Raw genomic sequence first — 26,885 nt, 5'->3', positions numbered from 1 at the left:
AGTGCGATGGCTTCTTGCTTGGCATGACCTGCTTCTCCAGACCTGTAGGTGTTTGTGCTAACAGCCCACACGTGGGGTTTCTCCTTGTGCTGAACCTCTGCTGGAAGGGAGAACCCTCCTAGTGAGCATCACACTCGGGAGCCTCTCATGGCATGGGAACTGCAGAAGATGGGAGTGTAGTGAAGTGGCAGTAAAGGAACCTAAAGGCAGCAGCGGGTTGGAGGAAACATATCCACAGTCAACAAAATACCGATTAAGTATTTGAATGATCTGTGTTAGCCCTACTAGGCAGAGCCCATTTTCAGAAGCAACCCTAGGAGAAAAGCTCCATAAATAAAAATAGTAAAAATAGAACAATTCCTACAGATATTTTACATTTGGTAATTAGTTGGGAGGACTGCTGCAAGGACCATTTCAGTCATGACCTTGGCCATACGGCTAAAGCAGAGTACATGTCTGTAATTGACGACACTTGACATTTGTTCATTTCAGTTGGTTGATGGTAACAGAAATGTGTACACAGTGCAACAGAATATACATAAAACATTAAAGTAATCTTTATTTTTCAAATGAATAGCAGTACAAGGACTCTGACATGTTAAATATACATACTTTGTCAATACATAATGTAGCAGGTAAAATAGTCAATATAACAAGAAAAAGTGTAGCATTTATGTTTGGGAACTTAATATTCTGAGCTTTACTAATCAATAGTACCACTGGAATAATAGCTTTTACCCCAGAAATATATCAGTTCACGTGTGGCACAACACTCTTACTAAACTAAACATGCGTTAAATAGAATTTTAACATCATAACTAGCATGTCAAAAATGACTGCTACACTGTATGCATACATGTGTATTTACTTAATGTAATGAATCCAGCTATATGCTACGCTGTATGCATACATGCACATTTACATTAATGTAATGAATCCAGCTATGCATCACGCTGTGCACATGCATGCACATTTATATTAATATAATGAATCCAGCTATGTGCTATGCTGTATGCATACATGCACATTTACATTAATATATTGAATCCAGCTGTATGCATACATGTATATGTACATTAATATAATGAATCTAGCTATGCGCCTGCATGCACATTTACAGTAGTTTAATGAATCCAGCTATGTGCCACACTGTATGCATACATGCACATTTACATTAATATATAGCTGTATGCATACATGTATATGTATATATTATATTAATATAATGAATCCAGCTATGCGCCTGCATGCACATTTACAGTAGTATAATGAATCCAGCTATGTGCCACTCTGTATGCGTCCATGCACATTTACAGTAGTATAATGAATCTCGCTATGTGCCACGCTGTATGCATGCATGCATGCACATTTACAGTAGTACAATGAATCCCGTTATGTTCCATGCTGTATGTATGCATGCACTTTTACGTTAATATAATGAATCCAGCTATGTGCCCCACTGTATGCATACATGCACATTTACATTAATATAATGAATCCAGCTATGTGCTACACTGATGAGTCTGAAAGATTAATATTAGTATTGGGGAAACGAGTACCTGGTCTGTTAGCCTTTAACTCTGATGCAAACACATACTGTCTGCACTGGTCCTTCACCTTTTTTGAGTAGTACAACTGATTAAACATTGTATCCCATGAACAGAGGTTGTTTTATAAGCAGGCTAAGGCAAAATTAGTACTTAACCATTTGTGTAGAATCATGAATTATTAATAACCAAGAGGACATTTTTGGGAAGGGTTGTCATTGTTGACTCGTTAATGAAGAGGTTAATATATTGAGTAGAAAGATGGCTCTGGCTGTGGTTGGTGACCATTTAATTATTAGCAGACTAAGAACGATAAATGAAAAATAAAAATGAAAATTTGTTCAGTGGTTTGCAGTACTGTGTGGGGTGAGAAAGACAAAGCAAACTCTAGTATGGGTAATGCAATGATTACTGCAATAACCTTTCGTAGTTCATAGCTGAGGTATGCTTATTTATAGGATCATAGGAGATTACTAGGCTGTTGACCTAGAAGTCGTTTTATGCCTAGCTGTTTCATCAAAATCTAATACCATAGAAATGCTAGTCCGTACCCAAGATTGCATTTAGTGATGACTGCCCATGTCCAGGAGGAGGCTGTATCCTCAGTAAAAATTTGCGGTGCTCCATCCACTCATCCAGGTTCCTCTTGAATGGTGTCATAGAGGTGCTCTGTTTCACATGAATTAGTAGCCTGCTCCAAAGATATGGCAGTCATTGAGAGATAAATCTGTCCCTGCAGCATGTCCTATTTAAGTCATAGGCCATATTTAGATCCATGGAATGGGTGGCCCTATTCCTGTTTGATTTACTGATATGCAGCAAGTTCATTAGTTTGGGTCATGGATTGCTCTGTAGGCCAGACATAAGTCAACCCTAGGAAGTCTATACAACACTGAGTATAGTGACAGGGACTTTAATCTGTCCAGCTAAAACATGAACCAGCATCATTGGTAAGTACCATGACCCAGCATCTTCTGTAAGTACCATGAACCAGCATCACCTGTAAGTACCATGAACCAACATCATCAAATACCCTTTTCAATCACAGGCTTTGTTCCTCCGGAATGAAGAAGAGCAGCAGTTATTCCCCTCCACAAAGGTGGCCTAGCAACAGAGTCGGGGAATTACAGACCCATAAGCCTGACCAGCCTCATCTGTAAGGCCATGGAATGTATCATTATAGACCTCATAAATAAAGACGTAGGTGATCTCCAAACCCTGGATCCTACTAGTTGATGTTAACAATTTGAATGAAGCTGATTATGTAGATTGAAGGAAAGATTTGCTCTAATTCTATTCCAAGGTAGTTTTGGAGTGTGACATTCAATATGGAATTAACGGTATGGACCTTAATAACAAGTGGGGTAATGCATTCTATTTTAAATTGGACCAACTGACATGACAGTGGATTTTTGCAGATTAATAGGCATCCTGTATTTGACAAGCTTGCTCCAGTTAGTGGCAAAATCGTCTTGCAATTCTCTAGCTTGTCTTTATGTTTTTATTAATTCTCCTAAGAACTTCATCATCTGCATGCAGAGTGCAAGAGATGCATGTTAAATTGCAAGGATGCCTCTTAATGACGAGTGAGAAAAAAGAGTAGGCCAAGCATAGGTCCTTCTGACATAAGTTTTGTAATGGTAACAACATCTGTGAATGAGTTGGCACTTAGTACCATAAAGGTTCTGTTCAGTAGATAGTTCCTGAACCGCAAAACTGTATCTTATGAAAATCCATGGCAGTGTAGCTAATACACACAAAGCAAATACGTAAATATCATATATAGCTGTATGGGTCCACTTTGTAATTTTGAAGTATGGAAATCTCGAATTTCAGTATTTCGAAACCACAAAGCCGAAAATCCAACCACATCTCACAAATTCGCAAACATACAACCGCAAAATGCAAAATCCCGTAATTACTCCACACATACATTACACACATAAACATACACAAAACTTCCCTCCACAATCAAACAAACTCATCTAAACTACATATAAGCAGGGGGGCAAGCCCCCCTGCACCACCCATGCGCCCCCCCCCCACACCCCCCCTACTTATATATTCTAACTCCGAGATCGCACAAACAGAAACACAAACAAAACTAACACACATCTTATAGTCCCCTCAAACACACCCATAACAGTCACAACACACACACTTCTGCACACTAAACCCGTAACCAACATACTTACACACACAGACTTACCAAAATTAAACCCAAACATCCACATACTGTACCACCGGAAGCAGAAATTCAAAATATCCGTGCTTCGGTATTTTGAATTTCAAGCTTCTGCAGGTTTCGGAAATGGGAGTATGCGGCTTTGTAAGTTCGAAATACTGAAATTCGAGATTTCAGTATTTTGAATTTACAAACTGGACCTATATATATATATATATATATATATATATATATATATATATATATATATATATATATATATAGATAGATATGTATATATATCTGTACATTCTGCAAATATGTAAATGTTTTATATATATATATATATATATATATATATATATATATCTATGGGTCTGCTGTATAAGTTTGAAAATACACTTGTTCAAACTCACCCATTAGACCCTAGGTTACGCGAAAGTGCACTTATAATCAAAAGTGCACTTTTGCGAAACCCGCTTCAGCGAACGGGCTACTAATGCTTTTAATGCAGTATTTACGGACCTTAGGGTTAGGATGCGGGTCATGGTAAGGGCATAGCCCTACTAGCTATCCCCTTACCATGACCCGTGCCCTAACCCTAAGGTCCTTCTACACCACAGTGGAGGACATAGCATGTTTTCCTGCTGTCCTCCACTGTGGTGCGATCCGTTTGTAGAAGCTGAGTTCACGAAAGTGCACTTTCGAATAAGTGCACTTCAGAACTGGCCGGTCTAATGCTCTTTTTGAATACATGGTATTCGATGAAAAGCAGTAGACCCGTGTATATATATATATATATATATATATATATATATATATATATATATATATATATATATATATATATATATATATATATATATATATATATATATATATACATATATATATATATATATATATATATATATATATATATATATATATATATATACATATATAACACACACACACACACACATACTCTCTTAAAACAAGGCTGCCTCGTGGTTTTGGCGTCTTTTCAGGCTTGCTAGTTGTTGCTGAAGCACCTACCAAGAGGAGAAAACGCTGAGAGAAGAAAAGGAGCCACTTTTGTGATTTTAAGTTTTTTCTTCTGTTTTTTTAAGTTTTACTGCTTTGCCGCCTACTTTTTGGCATTTTCCGGCTTGCTAAAGTTTATATCTGTAACAGTAACAGTACTTGGAACACATCTAGAGCCTGTTTACTGCATTTCCTGTGTTGCACTTAATTTAAAATTGTTTTTTTTTTCTCTAAAAACTGCATTTTACCTGATTTTGGCCTAGCACTCAAGTGTGGGGTCATTTATTGCACTGTTGTGATTATTTTGCTGCTTGTGTATCTCTGCTACCTTTAAACTACAAAAAAAAAAATCTTGCTTTTTTCCCACTTTCTGAAAGTTAAGAAAGTTCAGTTACAGATTTGCTGTTCTGAACTGTTTGGAAGTTTCTAGAAGGCCAGTGCTTGCTTGGGCTAAAGGGAAGTCTCTGTGCTCACCAGTGGAAGTGGTTAACACTGAACAGCCTGCCTGTCCCTGGAGGAGTGGTTACTACCTAGAAGCTGTAGTTTTATTGGCCATTTTGGGTCAATTCTAAACTCCTTGATCTCTCTCTCTCTTAAAACCCTACAACTCTCTTTTTGCGCGGTTTTGCGCACTAAGCAGCGTCGGGCAGCACTGTCTAAACAGGTTTAAACTATTCCAGGCTCCACAAAGTCTGCTCTTCACTTTTTCCCTTAGAACTGTTCAAACTCTCGAAGTAATCACTCTATTCTCTTACTAAATCCCTGCACTTGCTCAGCTCTTATAAGGAAACACTAACTAAAGCACTACACCCTCCTTGACTTCTCATAAATATTAGACTCCGGATTGGTCCTTCCTGATCAAGTGAAAAATCAGTTCCCTTCCCTAATCTGATCAGTAAAAAAAATAGTTCCCTATACTAATCTGGTATGTCCAAGGGTCAGTTTCAAGGTTACTCTCCAGTCCAGCTGGTGAATCTGGGAATTTTGAGGCAATGTTACAATTGCCTTATGTACACAGACAACCCTCTCCTCCTTCCAACAAACTCTAATACATGTGAGAGATGCAGTTGCACAGCCAAACTGGAGGCAGAGCTCTCTCAACCCAAGACTGGCACAGTCAGTCAGGAGGAAAAGGTAATCACCCACACCACAAATCCAGTCTCACACAGACCTATTGCATCTGCATACCCAACACATAAACACACAAAAACATACTCGGAGGCTCTAAATAAAAATCTGCCTAAACAGCAAAGACCTCCTAAGCAGATAGCCAAGCAACAGCCACCCCTCAACAATACCCACAAATCACATATCTCACAAAAATCAGTGTGCCTCACAGTCACAGCCCATAAGACCAAACAACACACCAAATACACTTGTTATAGGGGACTCTATTGTCCGGCACACTGACGTCCCACTCACCAGACTGAACAAGGAGAAGGTCACTGTAAGTTGCCTGTCGGGTGCCAGGATCCGCCACATAACACAAGCACTCGGGTCACTCCAGAGCAAGTACAAGTATGACTCCGTCATTGTCCATGCTGGTGTGAATGACCTGAGACGTACCTCCCTGGACTACATGAAAAGAGACATAGAGGAGCTCTCTGACCATGTAGCCCAGGCTGGTTTGTCCCTGACCTTGAGTAGCATCTTGCCCTCACCAAGAATGATGCCACAGTATAAAGACAAAATGATCAGTTTCAACAATTAGCTAAAGTATTGGTGTCATTCAAAGGGGATCCAGTGTCTGTCAGCCTGGGATGACATGCTCGACAAGCCACGTTGCTGCGTAGGGACGGCTTGCACCTGTCACCATTAGGCATCTGGTATACTGGCCAAGGCTCTTGCCACCCCATAGTGCCTTTTTAGGCAAGGCTCAAAGGACAAACCCACCTCCATAGACAACCCAAAGATAAAACTAAAGGTAATGCTACTCAATGCCAGAAGTCTAAACCTCAAGATGCACGCCTTTCGGGACTCTCTTCAGTATGGAGAAAATCGATGTCTGTGCAGTAACAGAAACCTGGTTCAAGGCTCTTGAGAGCACCCCCAGCACTACCAGGTTATAACTCATACCATGCGTTTCGGCCCCAAACCTCGGACCGAAGCACAAAAGGAGGGGGGGGAGTATCTATATTCATCAAAGATACCTACACCTCCAGGTTAATGGCACTGCACAAAGCATCGAAAACCATCCATGTGCAACTAACAGCGGGCAAAACTGCCTTTCAGTTTGTAGCTTGCTACAGAACACCCTCCCTATTACAGGAACCCCACTTGGCATTCCTGAGAACACTGGAGAATATGAAGGTCTCTCCAAACACTATGTTATTGGGTGACTTCAACTACCCAAACATTGACTGGGAAAACTACTCAAGCCCAAACACCCTTGCCCAACGGTTCCTTGAATTTATAAACTCTAAAAATGTATAAACGCAATGGTACAACTGGTCACCACTCCCACAAGAGGGAACAACATATTGGACCTGGTCATCACCAACATCGGGACTCTCTGTTCCACACCAGAGGTAAACCCCTCATTGGTAAGATCAGACCATAAACAAATTTCCCTGGACATCCATATCCCGTCCCCACCCCCAGCCAAGGAAATCACTGTAAAGAATTTCTCCAAAGCCAACTTTGCACTTCTCAAGACTGAGGTGGAATCCTTCAAAGCCCCTGGGCCAGAGGATAATACAGCCCAATCCGCAGAATCCTTTACAAATGCATTCTATGAGCACCTGCAGGAATGCATGGATCGTGCTATCCCAAATAAAACCAAGACTCACTCCTCCAAAAACAGGAGACCGGTCTGGTGGACCCCGGCCATAAATAAGCTATACAACAGAATGAGGAAGCTACTACATGACAGAGCAAAATCCCAAAAAGGAAAGACATCGATGATCAGTATTAGCAAGAAACTTCAATCCCTCATAAAATCATCAAAGGCCAGTTTCGAAAGAAAAATTGCCCTAGACACTAAAGATAATCACAAGGCCTTCTTTAGTTATGTCAGAAACATGGGTGGAAACTCCCAGATATGCTCTGAATTGTTGCATAACGGTACAAAATATACCAAACCTACAGACATAGCCAACATCCTGGCAGAAAGATTCAGCACAAACTTCTCCCCTCGCTTCCCCCCCAGAGGAGCAAACGCCTATCCCAACTGAATGTAACCTCCCTGACATCACAGATGCACAGGTGAAAGCTGCCCTCTCCAAAGCAAAAAACAGCATCTATGGACGGATTTGGTGCACATATATATATATATATATAAAATTTTAAAATGTAGAATATTATATAAATAAAATAAAAAAAAAGATAAGAATAAAATGATGAAAAAAAAAAAAAAAAGGGAGAGGATATAAAAAAAAAAAAAAAAAAATTTGTTTAAAAAAATTTAAAAAAGAAAAAAAAAGTTAAAAAATTTTGGAAAAAGAAAAGAAAAAAAAATTTAAAAAAAAAGGGAAAAAAATTTAAAAAAAAAAAAAAATAAAAAAAAAAAAAAATGGAAAAAAAAAAAAAAACCAAAAAAAACCCCAAAAAAAACCCCCAAAAAAAAAGTTAAAAAAATTTTTAAATAAAAAAAAAAACAAAACAAAAAAAAAAAAACCCCAAAAAAAATAAAAAAAAACTTCAAAAAAAAAAAATTTTTTTTTTTAAAAAAAAAAAATTTAAAAATAAAAACCCCACCTTTTTAAAAAAAAAAATTTAAAAAAAAGCAAAAAAAATTTAAAAATTAAAAAAACCAAAAAAAAAAAATAAAAAAAAATTTAAATTTTAAAAAAAAACCAAAATTTTAAAAAAAAAAAAACCCCAAAAAAAAAAAAAAAAAAAAGAAAAAAAAAAAAAAAAAAAACCCAAAAAAAAAAAAAAAAAATTTAAAAAAAAAAAAAATTTTAAAAAAAAAAAAAACCCCAAAATTTTTTTAAAAAAAAAAAAAAAAAAAAAAAAAAGAAAAAAAAAAAAAATAAAAATAAAATTTATTTAAAAAAAAAATAATAAAAATTTTAAAAAATTATAAAAAAAAAAATTTTAAAAAAAAAAAAAAAATAAAAAAAAATGAAAAAAATTTTTAAAAAAAAAAAAAAATTAAAAAAATTTTTTTTTTCCCATAAAATTTTTAAAAAAAAAAAAAAAAAAAAAAAAAAAAAAAAAAAAAAAAAACCCCAAAACAAAAAAAGTTAAAAAAAAAACAATGAAAACAAACCCTTTTTTTAAAAAAAAAAAAAAAAAAAAAAAAAAACTTTTTTTTAAAAAAAAAAAAAACCCAATTTTTTTAAAAATTTTTTTTTTAAAAAAAAAAAAAAAAAAGAAAAAAATTTTTAAAAATAAACCCTTTTTTTGGAAAAAAAAAAAAAAAATTAAAAAAAAAATTTTAAAAAAAAAAAAATAAAAATTTTTTTTAAAAAAAAAAAAAAACAAAAAACAAAAAAATTTTAAAAAAAAATTCCCCAAAAAAAAAAAAAAAAAAAAAAAAAAAATTTTTTTTCCTTTTTAAAAAAAAAATTTTTTTTTTTTTTTTTTTATATTAAACAAAAATTTTAAATATTATATATTTTTAATTTTTTTAAATATATATTAAAATTTTTTAAAATGAAATATATAATTTTTTTTTAAAAAAAAAAATATATATATATATTTTTTTTTTTTAAAAAAAAAAAAAATTTTATTTTAAAAAAAAAAAAATTTTAAAAAAATAAAAAAATTTTTTTTAAAAAAAAAAAATTTTTTAAAAAAATTTAAAAATTTTAAAAAAAACAAAAAAAGGGGGGGAAATTTTAAAAATTAATTTTTAAAAAAAACCAAAAAAAAAAACCCTTTTTTTTCCCCCCCCAAAAAATTTTTTTTTTTTTTTTTTTTTAAAAAAATTTTTTTTTTTAAAAAAATTTTAAAAAAAAATTTTTAAAAAATTTAAAAAAAAAATTTTTTTTTTTTTTAAAAATTTTTTTTTTTTGCCTTTTTTTTTTTTAAAAAAAAAAAATTTTTTTTTTAAAAAAAAAATTTTTTAAAAAAATTTTTTTTTTTTTTTTTTGGGGATAATTTTAAATTTTTTTTTAAAAAAAACCCAAAAAAAAAAAATTTTTTCCCAAAAAAAATTTTTTAAAAAAAAAAAAAATTTTAAAAAAATAATTTTTTAAAATTTTTTTAAAAAAAAAAAAAAAAAAAAAAAACTAAAAGGAACCCCTTTTAAAAAATTTAAATTTAAAAATTTTCAAATTTTTTCTCCCCCCAAAAAAAAAAAAAAAAAAAAAAAAAAAAAAAACCCCCCCCAAAAAAAAAAAAAAAAAGAAAGAAAAACCCCCCCCCAAAAAAAAAAACCCCCCCCAAAAAAAAAAAAAATTTTTAAAATTTTTTAAAAACCCAAAATTTTTTTTTTAAAAATTTTTTTTTTTTAAAAATTTAAAAAAATTTCAAAAAATTTTAAAAAAATTTTTTTTTTTTTTTTAAAAAAAAATTTTTTTTTTTCAAAATTTTTTTTTTTAAAAAAATTAATTTTTTCCCCAAAAAAAATTTTTTGCCTTTTTAAAAATTTTGGAAAAAAAAGGGAAAAAATTTTTTTTTTTTTAAACCTTTTTTAAAAAATTAATTTAAAAAATTTTCCCTTTTAAAAAAATTTAAAAAAAAAAATTCAAACCCCCCAAAAAAAGAAAAATTTAAAAAAAAAAAAAAGTTTTTTTTAAAAAAAAAAAAAAAAATTAAATTTTTTTTCCAAAAATTTTTTAAAAAAAAGGGGAAAATTTTTAAAAAAATTTTTTTTTTAAAAAAAAAATTTTTTTTAAAAAAATTTAAAAAAAAAATATTTAAAAATTTTCCCCAAAAAAAAACAAAAAAAAAAAAAGGGGGAAAAAAAATTAAAAAAAAAAAATTTTTTAAAAAAAAATTAAAATTTTTTAAATAAAAAAATTTGCTTTAAAATTTTTTAAAAAAAAAAAAAATTTTTTTAATTTTAAAAAAATTTAAAAAAAAAACTAAAAAAAGGGGGCCCCCAAAAAATTTTTTTTAAAAAAATTTTTTAAAAAAAAAATTTTTAAAAAAAACCCCAAAAAAAAAAAAAAATAAAAAAAAAAAAAAAAAAGGGAAAAAATTTAAAAAATTTTTTTTTTTTTTTTTTTCCAAAAGGGTTTTTTTTTAAAAAAAAAAAAAGGGAAAATTTTTGGGGGGTTTTTTAAAAAAAAAGGGGGTTTAAAAAAAATTTTTTTTTTGGTAAAAAAAAAAAAAACCCCCCAAAAAAACCTTTTTTCCCCCCCCAAAAAAAAAAAAAAACCCTTTTTTTTTTTAAAAATTTTTTTCCCAAAAAAATTTTTTTAAAAAAAAAAAAATTTTTGCCAAATTTGGGTTTTTTTAAAAAATAAAATTTTTTTTTTTTTCCCCCAAAATTTTTTTTTTAAAAAAAAACCCCAAAAAGGGGGGGTTTTTTTTTTTTTTTCTTTCCCCCTTTTTCCCCAAAAAAAAACCCCCCCCCCAAAAAAAACCCCCTTAAAACCCCAAAAACCCCCCAAAAACCCCAAAAAATTTTGGAGGAAAAATTTTTTTAAAATTTGGGGGGCCCCAAAAAAAAATTTTTTTAAAATTTTTTTTAAAAATTTTTTTTTTTTTTTATAAATTTAAAAAAAAAAAAAAATAAAAAAAAAAAAAAAAAAAAAAAAAAGAACCCCCAAAAAAGGGAAAAAAAAAACCTGAAAAAAAAAAAAAAGGGGAAATTAAAAAACTCCCCAAAAAAAAAAAAAATTAAAAACCAAAAAAATTTTTTTAAAAAAAACTAAAAAAATTTTTTTAAAATTTTTTTTTTTAAAAAAATTTTTTTTAAAAAAATTTTTTTTTAAAAAATTTAAAAAAATTTTTAAAAAAAAATCTTTTTAAAAAAATTTTTTTTTTTTTTTCCCTTTAAATTTTAAAAAAAAAAATTCCCCTTTTTTTTTTTTTAAAAAAAAATTTTTTTTTTTTTTAAAAAAAATTTTTTTAAAAAAATTTAAAAAAAATTTTTTTTTTTTAAAAAATTTTTTTTGGAAATTAAAAAAATTTTTTTTTTTTTAAAAAAAAAATTTTTAATTTTTAAAAAAAAATTTTTTTAATTTTAAAGGGGGAAAAAAAAATTTTTTTTTTTAAAAAAAAACCCCCCCGGAAAATTTTAAAAAATTTTTAAAAATTTTAAAAATTTTTTTTTTTTTAAATTTTTAAAAAAAATTTTTTAAATAAATTTTTTTTAAAAAAAAAAAAAATTTAAAGGGTTTTTGGGGTTTTTTTCCCCCTTTTTTTCCCCCTTTTTTAAGGGTTTTTTTTTTTTTTTAAAAAAAAAAAAAAAAACCCAAAAAAAACCCCCAAAAACCCCCCCCTTTAAAAACCCCGGGGAAAAAAACCCCCAAAAAAAAATTTCCTCCCCCCTTTTTTTTTCCCCCCCCCCAAAAAAAAAATTTAAAAAAAATTTTAAAAATTTTTTTTTTTCCCCAAATTTCCCCCCCCCCAAAAAAAATTTTTTTTTTTAAAAAAAAAATTTTTAAAAAAAATTTTTAAAAATTAAATTTTTAAAAAAATTTTTTCCCCCCCCCCCTTTTTCCAAAAATTTTTTAAAAAAAAAAAATTTTTTTTTTTTTTAAAAATTTAATTTTAAAAAAACCCAAATTTTAAAAAAAAACCCCCCCTTTTTTTTCCAAAAAAAAAAAAATTAAAAAATTTTTTTCCCCCCCCCCAAAAAAACCCCCAAAAAAAAAAAAAAAATTTTTTTTTAAAAAATTTTTTAAAACCCCCCCTTTTAAAAAAAAAAAATTTTTTAAAAAAAAAATTTAAAAAAAAAAATTTTTTTTTTAAAAAAAATTTTTTTTTTCCCGGGGGGTTTTGAAGGGGAAAAAAAATTTTTTTTTCCCCTTTTTAAAAGATTTAATTTTTTGGGGGGGGGTTTTTTTTTTTTAAAAAAAAAACCCCCCTTTTTTTTAAAAAAAAAAATTTTCTTAAAAAAAAAAAAAAGGTTTTTTTTAAAAAAAGGGAAAAAAAAAAACCCTTTAAAAATTTTTTGGTTTCCCCCCCCCCGGGGGGGAAACCCCCCAAAAGGCCCGGGAAAAAATTTTTTTTTTTGGGGGCCCCAACCCTCAAAGGCCCCAAAAACCCCCCCTTTTTTTTGGGGGGGGTTTTTTGGGGGGGAAATTTTTGGGGGGAAAAAGGGTAAGGGGGGGGGTAATTTTTAAAAAAATTTAAAAAAAAAAAACTTTTAAAAAAAAAAACGGGGAAAAAACAACCCCCAAAAAAAAAAGGGGGGAACCCTTTTTTTAACTAGGGTTTTTTTTTAAAAATTTTGGGGGGGTTTTGGGGCCCCCCCCTTTTTAAAATTTCCCCCCTTTTTCCCGGAAAAACCCCCTTTCCCGGGGAAAAAAAATTTTTTTTTTTTTGGTAGGGGGGGGGAAAAATTGGGGGGAAAAAAAAACCCCCAAAAAAGGTTTCCCCCCAAAAGTTCCCCCGGGGGAAATTGGAGCCAAAGGGGGAAATTTTGGAAAAAGGGGGGGGAAGGTTTGGGAAAAAGGTTTGGGGGGGGAAAAGGGGGGGGCCCGGGGGCCCAAACCCCCATTTTTTGATTTTGGGGGTTTCCGGGGCCCTTTTTTAAAACCCCAAAAAAAATTTTTTTCCCTTTTTCCCCAAAATGGTTTCAAGGGTTTTTAAAAAAACTTCCCCAAAAGGGGGCCCCCCGGTTTTTTCTTTCCCCCTTTAAATTTTAAAAAATTTTTTTTTTCAAAAAAAAAAAAAAAAAAAGGTTTTTTTTTAAAAAAACCCCCCCCAAAAAGGGGGTTCTTTTTTTGGGAAATTTTTTTTTTTAAAAAAAAAAATTTTTTTTTAAAAAAAAAGTTTTAAAAAATTTTTAACCAAAAAAAAAATTTTTGGGGGGTTAAAAAAAAACCCGGGGGAAAAAGGGGGTTTTTCCCCCGGTTTTAAATTTTTTTAAAAAAGGGTTTTTTTTTTTTCCCCCCGGGGAAAAATTTTAAAAAAATTTTTTTTTTTTTTTAAAAGGGATTTAGGTTTTTTTTGTGGTTTTTTTTTTTTTTTAATTTTTTTTTTTGGGGGGGGGGGGGGGGGAAAAAAAACCCCCTTATAAAAAAAAGGGGTTTTGGGGGAAAAATTTTTTTTTACAAAAACCCCAAAAATTTCCCCGGGGGGGTTTTTTTTTTAGCCCTGTAACAGTCTACTTTGACAAGTTCTGACATTCAGCTCCATAAAAAAACATTGGGCTAGTACTGGACACACTTAGTCACACTGGCCATCAACATTACTGGGACTGTTTTGTTTTGCTTATTAGAGTGGCAGTAAGTGGAGTAGATGAGTTAAGATAAATAAGCAGCCTCTGCTAAACATGTTTGCTTTCTTCGTTGCAGATACAAAGCCATTTACAGTTACACACCCCAGAACAGTGATGAATTGCAGCTTATAGAGGGAGATCTGGTCGATGTCATGCAGACGTGTGATGATGGTTGGTACATTGGTAAGTGTTTGGGATAGGCCAGGGAAAGAAATCTGGAGTAATTTCTTTAGGCACCAGTGATATACATCTACATTCATAATAAACACATTTAGTCATGATTAAAGATAACCATAGTCATGTTTGCTGTTGTTTTTTTGAAGTACTATCAAGTGGATATCAACTCATGGTATCCTTAGGGATAGTTCTTCAGAGCTGTGTCCTGTCATCAGTCAGATGACTCATCACCAATAGTTCACTGTGCCTACTGCAGCAGTCCATTGCATTACTGGCTTTCCTCTTTTACACTGCCCTTCAACCTTGAATGATGGCTTTTTCTAATGATACTTTATGTCATTTGAGTTTCTGTGGATTATTTAGGTTTGCCTCCTCCAGTAACCATTGATTTTTTTTCTTTTGAGCATAACTGTCTATTCTCACTATTCGGAGTAATCTGTATTCTTCCTGTCTTGCTATTTGCTATCCATATTTTTAATTCATGCATTTTTATTAAACATACAGTATCATAACTTGGACACGTCAAAGCTTCATATCCTAAGATATATTTCTGCACTTCAAGATATTATCTAAATCCTTCATGGTAATTCTACCAAGAGTTACTCTTCACTGGATTGTTAATAGTTTATCATTGGATTATTGATCCAAGCAGAATGAAATTATTTTCTCTTTGTATTTTTTCTCCATCCAGAATAAATGTATTGCTTTTTACAGTTGTCTGCATCTTTATCACCTGTTTTCAGTCTGATAAGCAGGTACTTCAGATTGTTTTCCCTTCGAGGAATTAATTGATTATTTATTTATATTTGTTGACCGGGAGTGTCCGACTGGACGTAGGTCCATTTTCAGCGGAGGCCCGGGGAGAAAAACTCCACAGTTAAAACAAACAGACAGTAGTTACATTGGATTACATAGCGATTAACAATTCACATAGCAATTACAACATATTTACAGATGAAGAACATAGTACATCAGTAAACAACTAGAATCTCTCTGTGAAGTACATAACAGACATTAACAAATGTTACAATAAGAAGTTCCTGCTGTATAATAAGTACTAGGCTTATGAGCATCTGAGCTTGCTATAATCAAGGTATAAATAAGGGATTAGAGCAAAGGCCCTCAGTAGTAGTTCTGTTTTTACCTCCTGTCCTGCTTCTCTAAGGTTATGTTCTGCACATCAGCTAAGCATGCTTAGAGAAAGCATACAGCTGTATCACACCACTTACAAACTATTCTGTTTTTCCTTTTTCTGTTGAAGTTGTCACTTGCTGGTTAGTGCAAAGATTCTGCATAAGAATTGCTACCTGCATTAATGCACCCGTATTTCTCAGTATTGCATAGTATATTTCATAATTTACATAGTCAAAAGCCTTGCACATGTAGATACCACTTTATATTTTGTATCTTTGAGTCTCTCACAAATCAGTGATGATGTCTCTGGAAATCATCTTTTTTTATGAATCTTCCTTGCACTTCAGGCATTTTTCATTCCAGATATGTTTGTAATTTCCAGTGACTAATCTTTTTTTTTTTACTTTTTTTTTTTATAAACACCTTTACTGAATTATCACTCATAGAACTTAAAAGGCGTGTGAGAAACCAATAAAAACAAATGGAGCCGATGGCAGTAGAAAAAACAATTTACTCTTAGCGCTTTTGGTAAAACCAATGCTTCACCTTCTTCAGATAAAAAATAAGTCAATTAAGACCATTTAAATAGTCTTCCACATGACAATTATTGATTAACAATTAACAAGGCGTCTAATTACCCAAATTCAGCTGCTAAACAAACATAAAAGTTAAAGGTACAATCCACATACACACATTGTGACAAGCCTAGTTGTAAAAAGCCATTTTGAGATGTGAGTTAAAGCTCTTTGAAAAGGTTTTTACTACTAGGCTTGTCACAGTGTGTGTATGTGGATTGTACCTTTAACTTTTATGTTTGTTTAGCAGCTGAATTTGGGTAATTAGATGCCTTGTTAATTGTTAATCAATAATTGTCATGTGGAAGACTATTTAAATGGTCTTAATTGACTTATTTTTTATCTGAAGAAGGTGAAGCATTGGTTTTACCGAAAGCGCTAAGAGTAAATTGTTTTTTCTACTGCCATCGGCTCAGTTTGTTTTTATTGGTTTCTCACACGCCTTTTAAGTTCTAAGTTTGCTTTTGTATCTGTTTTGTTTGCGGAATTATCACTCATGACATAGGCAAACTTAACATTCATATTAAAGAAAACAAACCAAGTCAATGTGTTTACAGTTACAAACATTATAGATCACCTTTATTCTTCTGTGCAATTTAATCAATCCAATGTTACTTAAGTTGATCAATTCCTGCTTTCCTCCTCCAAAACATTTTTCTGCATGTAAATTTCCCACCGTTTCTATTTTTTCTATGTAAATTGCTTCTACCCTTTTCTAAAGATCACACTTAGTTCTTTTATCTCTGTTACAGTATTCACTGCTTCAAATACTGTTGATTTAGACTTTGATTTCCATTTTCTAGTAATTGCTTTTTTGTGGCAGACATCAGAATTAAACTTAACAAGGCCTTTACTATCCTGTATCACAGCTCAAAAAAATAATTTCCTTAGTTACACCCATTGCTGACCCAATGTTTCTGACACAGTATTATTTAGGGAGTTTTTAAAGCCTGCCAATTCATTGCACGCCAAAGCATACATTCTCAGTTACCTCTTTCTTCCCAATCACATCTCCAACATTTGCTATCCACCTGAGGAAAAATTATTTGGAGTTTGCTTGGGGTATAAAAATACCTTTGTAAACATTTCCAAGCAAAAATCCTAAATCTTCAAAAATCTGCTGCATGTTTGGGAGCCAGACATATGTCCTCCCATTGTTTCTTTGTGAATTGTCTTTCGAATATTTCTTCCCCAGTTTTTCAAACCTCCTCTAATTGATTCCTATAGTTGTTGTGCAATGTTTTATATGCCCTACTAATTAGCCTTTATATAATAGTAGAAACTGTTCAAGATTTGAGTACAAACTCTGCCAAAGACGGAATTTCACTTGGCAATCCCCTGTCCCCCCCTTTCTCTTTGCTTATAGTCTATCGAACCCTGATTGGAAAGGCAGTCTCTAGCCTACAGTCTGAATGTCTTCTTGACCATTTCCCATTCTGTTACCTTTCCTTTCTCTAATTATTTGTTCCCATTTACCTTTTTATTTGCCTATTTCCTCCAGTAAATTCCAGCCCCCTTGCCTATTCTCTATACCCTTAATTGCAGTCATCCCAATTGGCAGAATCTCCTTTATCCATTCCCATGTTGATTAAGTTCTTAGAATATTTTCTGCTACTTAATGACTAAAGTAGTAATAATAATCGGTATGACTGCTGTAATTCTCATTAAGGATATGCTTTCAGAATCCCATTCTCTCATTTCCCAAATTTCCCCCTGCTTCATTATAATCCCTTTCCACTTTGAATTGTAGCATTCTGCTTGGGTTATGTGTAAGAGCCTTAACTGTGTATTTCTAAAATATCCCTTCAAATCAGGTAAACCCAAGCCACCTTTTTCTATTGGAAGGATCACTTTATCCCACTTGACTCTTGCTGTCTTCCCCTCCTAGATAAAATCATTACATTTTTTTATTAATTACTACATACAACTTCTCCTCTGGTTGATAAAAATATGACAGACCTATGTACAAAACTAAAGGGACTACAAACATTTTTACTGGTTGGCTCTAGGTATCCCTATCCATAGATAAGAACTTCCAGTTACTCAGTTTTTGTATTATCTTTTGTTTAGTCTCTTCCACATATACTTAGCTGCTGTAACAGGATCGATTTTAACTCATACTCCTAAATACTTCATTTTATCATGCCCCCATAAATATGGGTATTCCTGAGCCATTGTATATGTGGGTACATAGTTTATAGCTGTCTTTACTAATTTTATGTCCCAAAAAACTTGATACTATCTCAGAATGTTTCACAACACTGAGATGTCCTTCTCTGGTTTTATCAAGTACAAAATAACATTGTCTGCAAAAAATCCAACTTTTCTTGATTGCCATAACAATTACACCCTTGAATTTTGAGCCCCTTATTTTCTTTGCCAGTGGCTCTAAATATAAAGCAAATAAAGGGCACCCCTACCTGATTCTTCTGTTCTAACACAACTTATCAGAGAGGAACCCTCCCATTTTAATTATTTCCTCCAATCCTTTGTATATCATCCTAATTAACCTTATTGTATCTTGGAATGCAAACGCTTCCGTTGCCCTATTCATAAAATCCCATCTTACTCTGTTGAATGCTTTCTCTGCATTAAGACCCACCAACAACAATGGTATTTTCTTACATTCTTCTTCCCTGTGGATCATCATTGTTATATTAATGTTGTCAAATGTCTGCATTTCCTCCACAAAACCATATTGATCCGTATCTCTATCAATGTTGGCAAAACCTTTGTCATTTTTAGCCATTATAGACATAAACACTTTATAATCATGGTTTAAAAATGAAATAAGCATATATGAAGCTAGATCTGATGGATCTTTACTATCTTTGAGCATTTCGGCCAGCCCAGCTTTTTTCCAGGATGTTGGTGCTCCCTCCTCCATTTAAAATACTGTTACAAAATTTTCCAGATTATCACTTTCTTTCCTTCTAACTTCCAAACTTCCACAAGAATACCATTTGTTCCTAGAGACGTTCCTACAGATTGGTTATACAAAACCATTTTTATCTCATCTCCTCTTGTTTTTAATAATTGTTGGCATATTTAAGTCTTTCATGGCATATATAGTGCAGTCTTGGCATATTTAAATATTCCATACATATTTCCATTGCGCTTTTTTTTATTTCTCCGCTTTTCTGCTTTATCCAAATTTTCATAAAAATCCTGACATATTTCTTATAGCTCTACAGGCATCTCTGGTTATTTTTCTTGTTATAGGCTCCCTAAGTTTGGTAACGGCCCTTTCTTCTTTCTGTTGTCCGAGTTGTCATGCTAAAAGTTTTTGTGCTGTGGAATTATCAAAAAACAGTTGCTTAGCAGCCATCTTTCTTAACTCATGCATATTATCCTGGGTAGTCCCTTATTTTCTCTTTAGCACTCTGCATTTGAGCCTCATCTTGTTCTTTGACATTTCCCTTTTTCTGTAATACTTTAATCTTTGTCATCTCCCATTAATTCTTATTTCTTAACCATATATTTTTTTCTTTTATTTCTACACTGTTTTTAACCCCCACTTTCATTTTGTCCCACTCATTGCTATAACTTCTGAAGAAGTTTGTATCTTACCTAATGAGACTCAAATAATTTCTGCTGCCAGTTCCTTAAATTCCTCACTTTTTTAACAGGTAAGTGGGGAAGCGCTAGTGTCTCATCTTTATTTCATCATCCTGCATTTTTATCTTAGTAAGTATTAGAGCATGATTGAAAGTAGTTATTGGATGTGTGTCAAAGTTCTCAATTAAATGCACATGTTCCTGTCAAATACAATAGTTATTATACCTTGGGAAATAATGTGTAAATACTCTGAGTTCCTACTACTGAATTCACATCTTCTTACCAAATATTTTCATAAATTCTTCAGAAATTTACACTCTCTTATTATATTTCCTTTCTAGGTCACCTAGATAGATACTTCTTCATTGTTGCAAAATAGATTCCAGTAACCACTAGTAAGGAATATTCCCTGCTGAAAGATGATTACTTCTGCTATTTTTTAAGCTCCACAATAGCAGTTTTATGTAGAATATTAAAACATGCCAGTGTGATCCTCATCTATTGCCAGTAGCCCCTTGCTACCAAAAATCTACCATTATCGTTTCTTTGCTGTTCTATCGCTAATAGAGATCCTCTAGCAATTAATGTAAGCACTTTTCTTTTCCTTTGTCCCTGATATTCTGCTGAATATCTATTCTGAAATATTTTGTTTATTAGAGTCACATGCTCAATTCTTTCCAAAATGTATCTCCTATAGCATAGCTATTTGCACTCTCCATCTCTTAATATAATTAAATATTCTTTGCATTTTTTGTCTAGACATGTGAGACTGTTCGCACTCCAAGATAAAATGGAAAATGCTGCCATTATGATATGAAGTCATTATCACCTATTGTGTATGACAGCTTTTTAAATGTCTACTTCAGGGTTTTGTTATACATGCACCTAGCTAATATTTGGCAAGTGAATCCTTTATACATTTGTTTCTTGTAATCATGGAACCTATGTCAAATTTTACAGGGATTTTGGCTTTAATGAAAACCCTTAAAAAGAATCGTACCTGCAGAGCGTCCACATAATGTGTTAAATTAATACAAACATACAACACTATATACATCTTCACATAATGAAGTTCACCCTTCCTAACAGGAACAGTTGTCCCAAATAGACAAGCTTTAATAACCCAAAAATGAGGTTATCCATACTAAAGTACATGTTATTGCCTATGCTTCAAATTATACTAATTGGTGTCTTTTCCATTTTGTCTTTATTCCTCTCCCAGATGTGAAGTACAGCTTGAATACTTTCAGAAAACATTAGCTTTTAACCTTGAAGAAACCAGTGTTCTGGCCTTTTATTGCCCTATTTATCTGCTTGTCTCCATGGAAACATTAGAGAAAAGTTGTAGTCCTCAGCTGCAAGCTTCTAAAGACAAACTGAAATACGTATTGCTAAAGGAAAACTTTGGATTATATTCATTTCTTTCTCTTATTTACTAGTTTCTACTTTAAATGTGTTATTTGATTCGGCCAAGGGTCTTAATCCAGACATTTCACTGTGCAAAAGTAAGAGAAAACATATCAGCTCTACATATATTATGATCTGTGTACTTAGCACCCCATCCCTCACCTAATCAACCCAGAATTAGAGCCTATTAACTTAAGCCTTTATTTCATCTTGCATTGCATTGCCTACATTTCATAATACTAAAAAAAAAAAAAAAAAAAAAAGAAGAAAAAAAAAAGACCGGCATCTGTTTACTTACATCATATACAAGAACAACTAAAATGCTTTACTGTAAAACTTGGAATTTAAATCATGAAAAGTTGCATAGAAATACTGTTAACAGAAATTATTTTACTTAGTTAACGTTTTCTGTCCTGTTTCTCTTCACTCACTGTCCAATATTAATGACATGAAGTGGGGCAAATAACTTTCAGTTCCCCACAAGTGTAACAAGGTCAACAAAAGTCCACTGTTTCAATTTCCAAGATGGCTGCACATTGAGTAACAGCTTAACTCTTGCTCTCCCGGTGTAAAAACAGAAAATCAACAGAGAAGGTTGGTAGACTTTTTTTGTGTTTTTGGGTATATTTCAGTAATTGGCTAGTAAGTATACTGCCTGGATGCCAGGAAAAAAGAAAATACAGAGCACCTGGAAAAAAATCAGCTACAAAAAGTGAGGAAGAAACACTGACTTGGGAAAGTTTTGCAGCTGTTCACCAAAAAGCAATACAGCTTCCAGGTATGACTGAACTGTAGGAATATGTAATAAAATTGCACACAGACCTTGTTAACATTAATGAAACACTAATGGAATATATCAGCACAAACAACAAAAGGCTGGAAAAAAAATGGAAGAAGCTTTAAACAGATATTCAGATTTGGTGATCAAGCTGCAAAGATCAGAGGTTGAAATGAAGAAAAGACTGACTGAATATGAGACTGCTCAGAACAAGATGTTTAAAAAATAGAATTAGAGGATAGCGCACATAGGGAAAGTCTGAGATTTTCAGCTGTACCAGAGAAGCTAGAAGGAACAGACTGTATTCATTTTATTAAAGCACAAATAAGCAACTGGACTGGTATAACACAGCAGGAGTTGTTAGCTGAAAGGTCCCGTTGTGTATAGATTCCAAACCTGGCTATGAGAAAGCAACCTAGACCTTTAATAGTAAAGACGCGGTCCTACCTGCAGAAGGAGGTGATTCTAACAAAGCTGTGGAAGAAGGACAAAATACTAAAAGTATGAGACAGCAGAGTGTTTCTGCAGAATGATTACTCAATGTGCACAAAGCAGAAAAGGAGTAGAGTCTTTCAGCTATTCAGGGAATGTTGAGACACAGGTGTGAGATTCAAACAGCTGTGCCTAGCTGTCTTCAAGGTATTCTTCCTTGGAGGGGCAAAATCATTTTTGATGAAGCACATGCTAAGGTGGAAATACAAAAGTACAAAACGTGAGCTGTGAAACAGAAGGGAATGCTCCTGCTTGTTCTTCTGGTAGTAAAGACCACAGAGAGAATGGAAAAGTTTCACAGGTACACTGTTTCAATGGATGATGTTGGTGAGAAGGAAGGGAGCATGAGAGTTGATTAAAAGACTTGAGAGTAAGTTGGAAATGAAGCAGAGACATGATTTGAGAGATGGAGAAGAATAGTAATAAAACCAGTAATCTAATGTGGGATTTCAGTGCAGTAATTATATTTGTGAAATGTGACAGAACGAGAAAGTCTGGAAATATTGGATTTTTTTAGAATCTGTTGGACTTGTGGGGCCTCTAAAGTACATGCCCTACTTCATGTTATTAATGTTCAGAAAAAATGGTTAGGGGAGAAAGTTAACTGTAAGTAAAGAAAACATTCCATAATGTTTTTGTGGTGTATTGTTTTCTTTGCAGGCTATAAAGTTTTCTCAGTTATTTTAAGTATAATGAGGATTACAAATAGGTGCTGCTCTTTCTTTTTCCCTTTCTTTCTCCCGTCTCTCTTTCTTCTTGTTCAGTTTCAAGAAATGTAGGCACTAGAATATAAAAAAGCCTGGTTAAAAGAGCATGACAAAAGAAAAAAATAGTTTGTTCCTTCTCATTCTTACATTGGGGAATGACTAAATATTTTAGATTTAGTAACAAATTTTAAGAGAAAGCAAGTAAATGAAAAAGAATATTGAATATTATGAGGATTTTGTTCTAGCAAATGAATATATGCTTAGTAGCAATTCTGTATCTGGCCCTCATGTCTCCAAAGAAACAATCTGATAAAGTTAAATTGACTGTCTGGTTCTCATGTCCATGGAGTCAATCTGATAAAGAGAAATTGGTTACAGACCAGTGGAGAGTGATTGGCTGGAGAGAAAAAAAGAAGAGGGAAACTGAATAGGAGATAAAGTTCACTGAAAGCATTCAAAAGCTTTCCAGGCTGGGAGAGCTATAAAGATAAGACAAAACAGTTAGTACTTAGCTATGGTTAAGAAGTAACAAGAATTACTTAGTGGGATTGACAAATGTTAAAGTATTGCAAAACAGGAGGAATCTTGCAGAACAAGAGGAGCAGCAACTGAAGGATGCTAAACAGGAAATAAGGGATTACCTCGATAATATGGATGAGTTTAAAAATACGCCTGTTAAACAACTGTTTTATGATAACTCTAGAGTGCAAAAACTTTTAGCACAAAGACTTAGGCAACAGAAAGTAGAAAGGCTTATCCCTAAATGTAAGGAGCTTATAACAAGGAAGAAAGCAAAGGATCTTGGAGTATTAGAAATATTTTGAAAATTCTATGGAAGTCTGTATACAACAGAGAAATATGGAAATCAAGAAAAGGTACAAATGGAAATGTTTATGGAATAATTAAATATGCCAAGGTTAGAGGTAGTGGAGACTCAATTGCTAACAGGATAGGAGGAGATGAGATAAAAATGGTGATGTACAAACAATCTGCAGGAAAGACCCAGGAATAGATGGTAGTCTTCAGGAAGTTTGGAAGCTAGGAGGGAAAAACTGCTGAAGATCTGGAATGTTTTAACAGTATTTTAAGAGCAGGAGAAGTGCTAACATTCTGGAACAAAGCGGTGGTACCTGTAATACCTAAAGAGGGTAAAGACCCATCAGATTCAGCTTCATACAGGCCCCATTTCAGTAGTAATTCATGATTATAAAATACTAGAAGAATGGCAAAAGTGATGCCAAAATTGATCGATATGGATCAGTGTGGTTTTGTGGAGGGAAAGCAAGCATTTGACAACATTAACACAACAGTGGTGATCCAGAGGGAAGCAAAATGTAAGAAAATACCACTGCTGGTGGGTCCTGCTGCAGAGAAAGCATTTGACAGAGTAAGCTGGGACTTATGAGCAGGGCAATGGAAGCATTTGCATTCCATGATAAAATTATAAGGTTGATGAAGAGGATATAAGAGGGATCACAGGCAAAAATTAAGTCGGTGGGGTCCTGTTTGATCATTTCTGCTTGAGCAGAGGAACCAGGCAGGGGTGTTCTCTTTCCCCTTTGTTACTTGCATTATATTTAGTACTACTGGCAAAGAAAATAAGGGACTCAGAAATTCAAGGATATAATTGGTTTGTTAGTCAAGAAAAGCTGGCTCTATTTGCAGATGATTTTATTTTATACCTGACAAAACCAGAAAGAGACATTACAGTGTTGTGGAACATTTTGAAATGTTTCCATATCTTTTCAGGATACAAAATGAATGAAGCTAAAACAAAGACAAAAGCGGTAATTATGTACCCACATATGAATTGGTTCAAGCAATGCCCATATTTATGGGGACATAATAAAATGAAGTATTTAGGAGTATGGATTAATAATCATTCTGGTGTGGCAGCTAACAATATCTGGGAAGAGACTAAACAAAAGATAAAAAAACTGAGAAAATATGAGCGTTGTTATACAGATATGGATAGTAAGATACAAGCAGTTGAAATGTTTTAGTTCCATTAGTCTTAAACATAGGTCAGGCATATTTTTATCTACCAGAGGAGAAGTTGTGGATAGCAATTAATAAAGAGCTGAAGGATTTTATCTGGGAGGAGAAGATGGCAAGAGTCAAGTGGGATAAGCGGATTTTTCCAGTAGAACAGAGCAGATTGGGATTACCCAATTTGAATAGGTATTTCAGCGCTACACAGTTAAGGCTCCTACACATAACACAAGCAGAAAACTGTAATTCAGAGTAGAAATGGATGATGATGGAACAGTGGGGGAAGCTCAAGAAACAGAGAGACTGGGATTTTGGAGCAGGCCTTTAAGGAGAATAATCATACGGAATATTATATCTGTAAAGTAGTAGAAAGTATTGTAAGAACTAAGCCAACACGGGAATGGAGAAAGGAGATTCTGCCAATAGGAATGACTGCAATTAGAGATCTAGACAATAGGCAAGAGGGGTCTGGAATTTATTGGAGAAAACAGGCAAAGGAACCAAGGTATTGGGAGCAAATAACTATAGAGAGGAAGATGATAGAATGGGAAGACACCAAGAATGTATTTGGACTGCAGGTTAGTGTGTGCCCTCCCTATAAAGAATTGGTATCGGAGTATAGGCAAAGAGAAAGATATTTAATTTAATTATTATTTAATTATTTAATAATTATTTAATTTATTTCTTTTTATAGGGAGGGGTCCTAAATGAAGGACCAACACTGATAAGAGTTTTTAGTAGAATCTAGAACAGAAACTGCCATTAAAAAAAAGAATGATTAGTAGAGCACATAAAATATTTCATGATAACTATAAGAATCAGAGGAGATTGGAAAGGATTGGGAAGAGAGATTGGGTAAGCAATTCACAAAGAAACAGTGGGAAGATATATGTTTGTCTCCCAAATATGCAACAAAATCTAGAAGGTTTATGATTTTCGTTTGGAAATGTTTACATAAATATTTTTATACCGCAAGTAGACAGACTCCAAGGAAGTTTTCCTCAGGTAGACAACAAATGTTAGAGGTGTGACTGGGAAGAAATAGGTAATTGGGAACATTTTCTGGGTGTTAAGTGAGTTGGTGGACTTTACGCATTCCCTGTGGGATGCACTCTCAGGGATGCTGGTGGGAAGACTGGTGTGACAAGGGAAATGATTTTTTCGAGCTATGATACTGAATTGGAATTGCCTAGACATGGTAAGGGCTTGCTCTATCTAATTATGGTGGCTGCCAAAAAAGCAGTTAGTAGAAAATGGAAATCAAAGTCTAAACCAGCTGTACTGCAAGTAGTGAATAAAGTAAGAGAGAAAAGAACTAGAAATTAGATCTTTAGAAAAGGGTAGGAGCAAACTATATAGGAAAAATGGGAATTGTGGGACTAATGTATACAGGGGAGGAATGAGGTAAAGTAAGGTAGGACTTAAACAAGCTGTGTGATGTTTGATGTCTGAAAATGATTGGGTAAACTATAAGTGATGTATAATATTTACAACTAGGAGGATATCAGTATGGTTTGTGGTGTAAAATGCTTGCAGCTAGGATTGTGTCACTGTGGTTTGTTTTCATTTATATAGATGTATGATTGCCTGTGTCGCAAGTGATGGTTTAATAAAGATGTTTCTTGTTTAAAAAAAGGGCTGGAATTGAATAATTGATGTAATATTGCTTAGGTTGTATGACAATATAGCATTATATGTGAGGTATGATGTTTTTAAACATGAACATATTAATACAGTTTGATTACTTTTATATGAATGCAAATTTGCCTGTGTCAGAAGTGATAGTTCAATAAAGGTGTTTAAAAAACTCCACTCTTTCTACTTTTTCTAAAACAACCATATTTCACAATGTGATTGATACATTACAGTCTCACATTTATTCACTGATTTCTGTATTGCTGATGGTCTTCCTGTTCATCTACATCTCCCAACTCCAGACTCCAGTTCATTTCCAAGGTACTCCTGATTCTTCTAGCCAGCTCTTCTGGGGAAAATATTATGAAGACAGCTGGATGTAGCAGTTTTAATCTCACATCTGATGG

The 26,885-nt window shown here is 32.8% G+C and overlaps 1 protein-coding gene across 3 annotated transcripts in view; it reads left to right on the top strand.

The window, feature by feature from the left end:
- The window catches only part of SORBS3 (sorbin and SH3 domain containing 3), a 1,673,489-nt gene that overhangs the window by 1,609,947 nt on the left and 36,657 nt on the right, over nucleotides 1-26,885 (top strand). For all 3 annotated transcript variants that reach the window (XM_044082929.1, XM_044082928.1, XM_044082927.1), the window contains one exon: nucleotides 14,100-14,206. In XM_044082929.1, the coding sequence (XP_043938864.1) occupies nucleotides 14,100-14,206 (107 nt within the window). The remainder of the gene's footprint in view (nucleotides 1-14,099; nucleotides 14,207-26,885) is intronic.

Source organism: Protopterus annectens, chromosome 9.part0 (assembly GCF_019279795.1).
Source record: "Protopterus annectens isolate FY-2018-M chromosome 9.part0, PAN1.0, whole genome shotgun sequence".
In the NCBI taxonomy this organism is placed as follows: domain Eukaryota; kingdom Metazoa; phylum Chordata; order Ceratodontiformes; family Protopteridae; genus Protopterus; species Protopterus annectens.
This window is presented reverse-complemented; position numbering and strand designations above follow the sequence as displayed.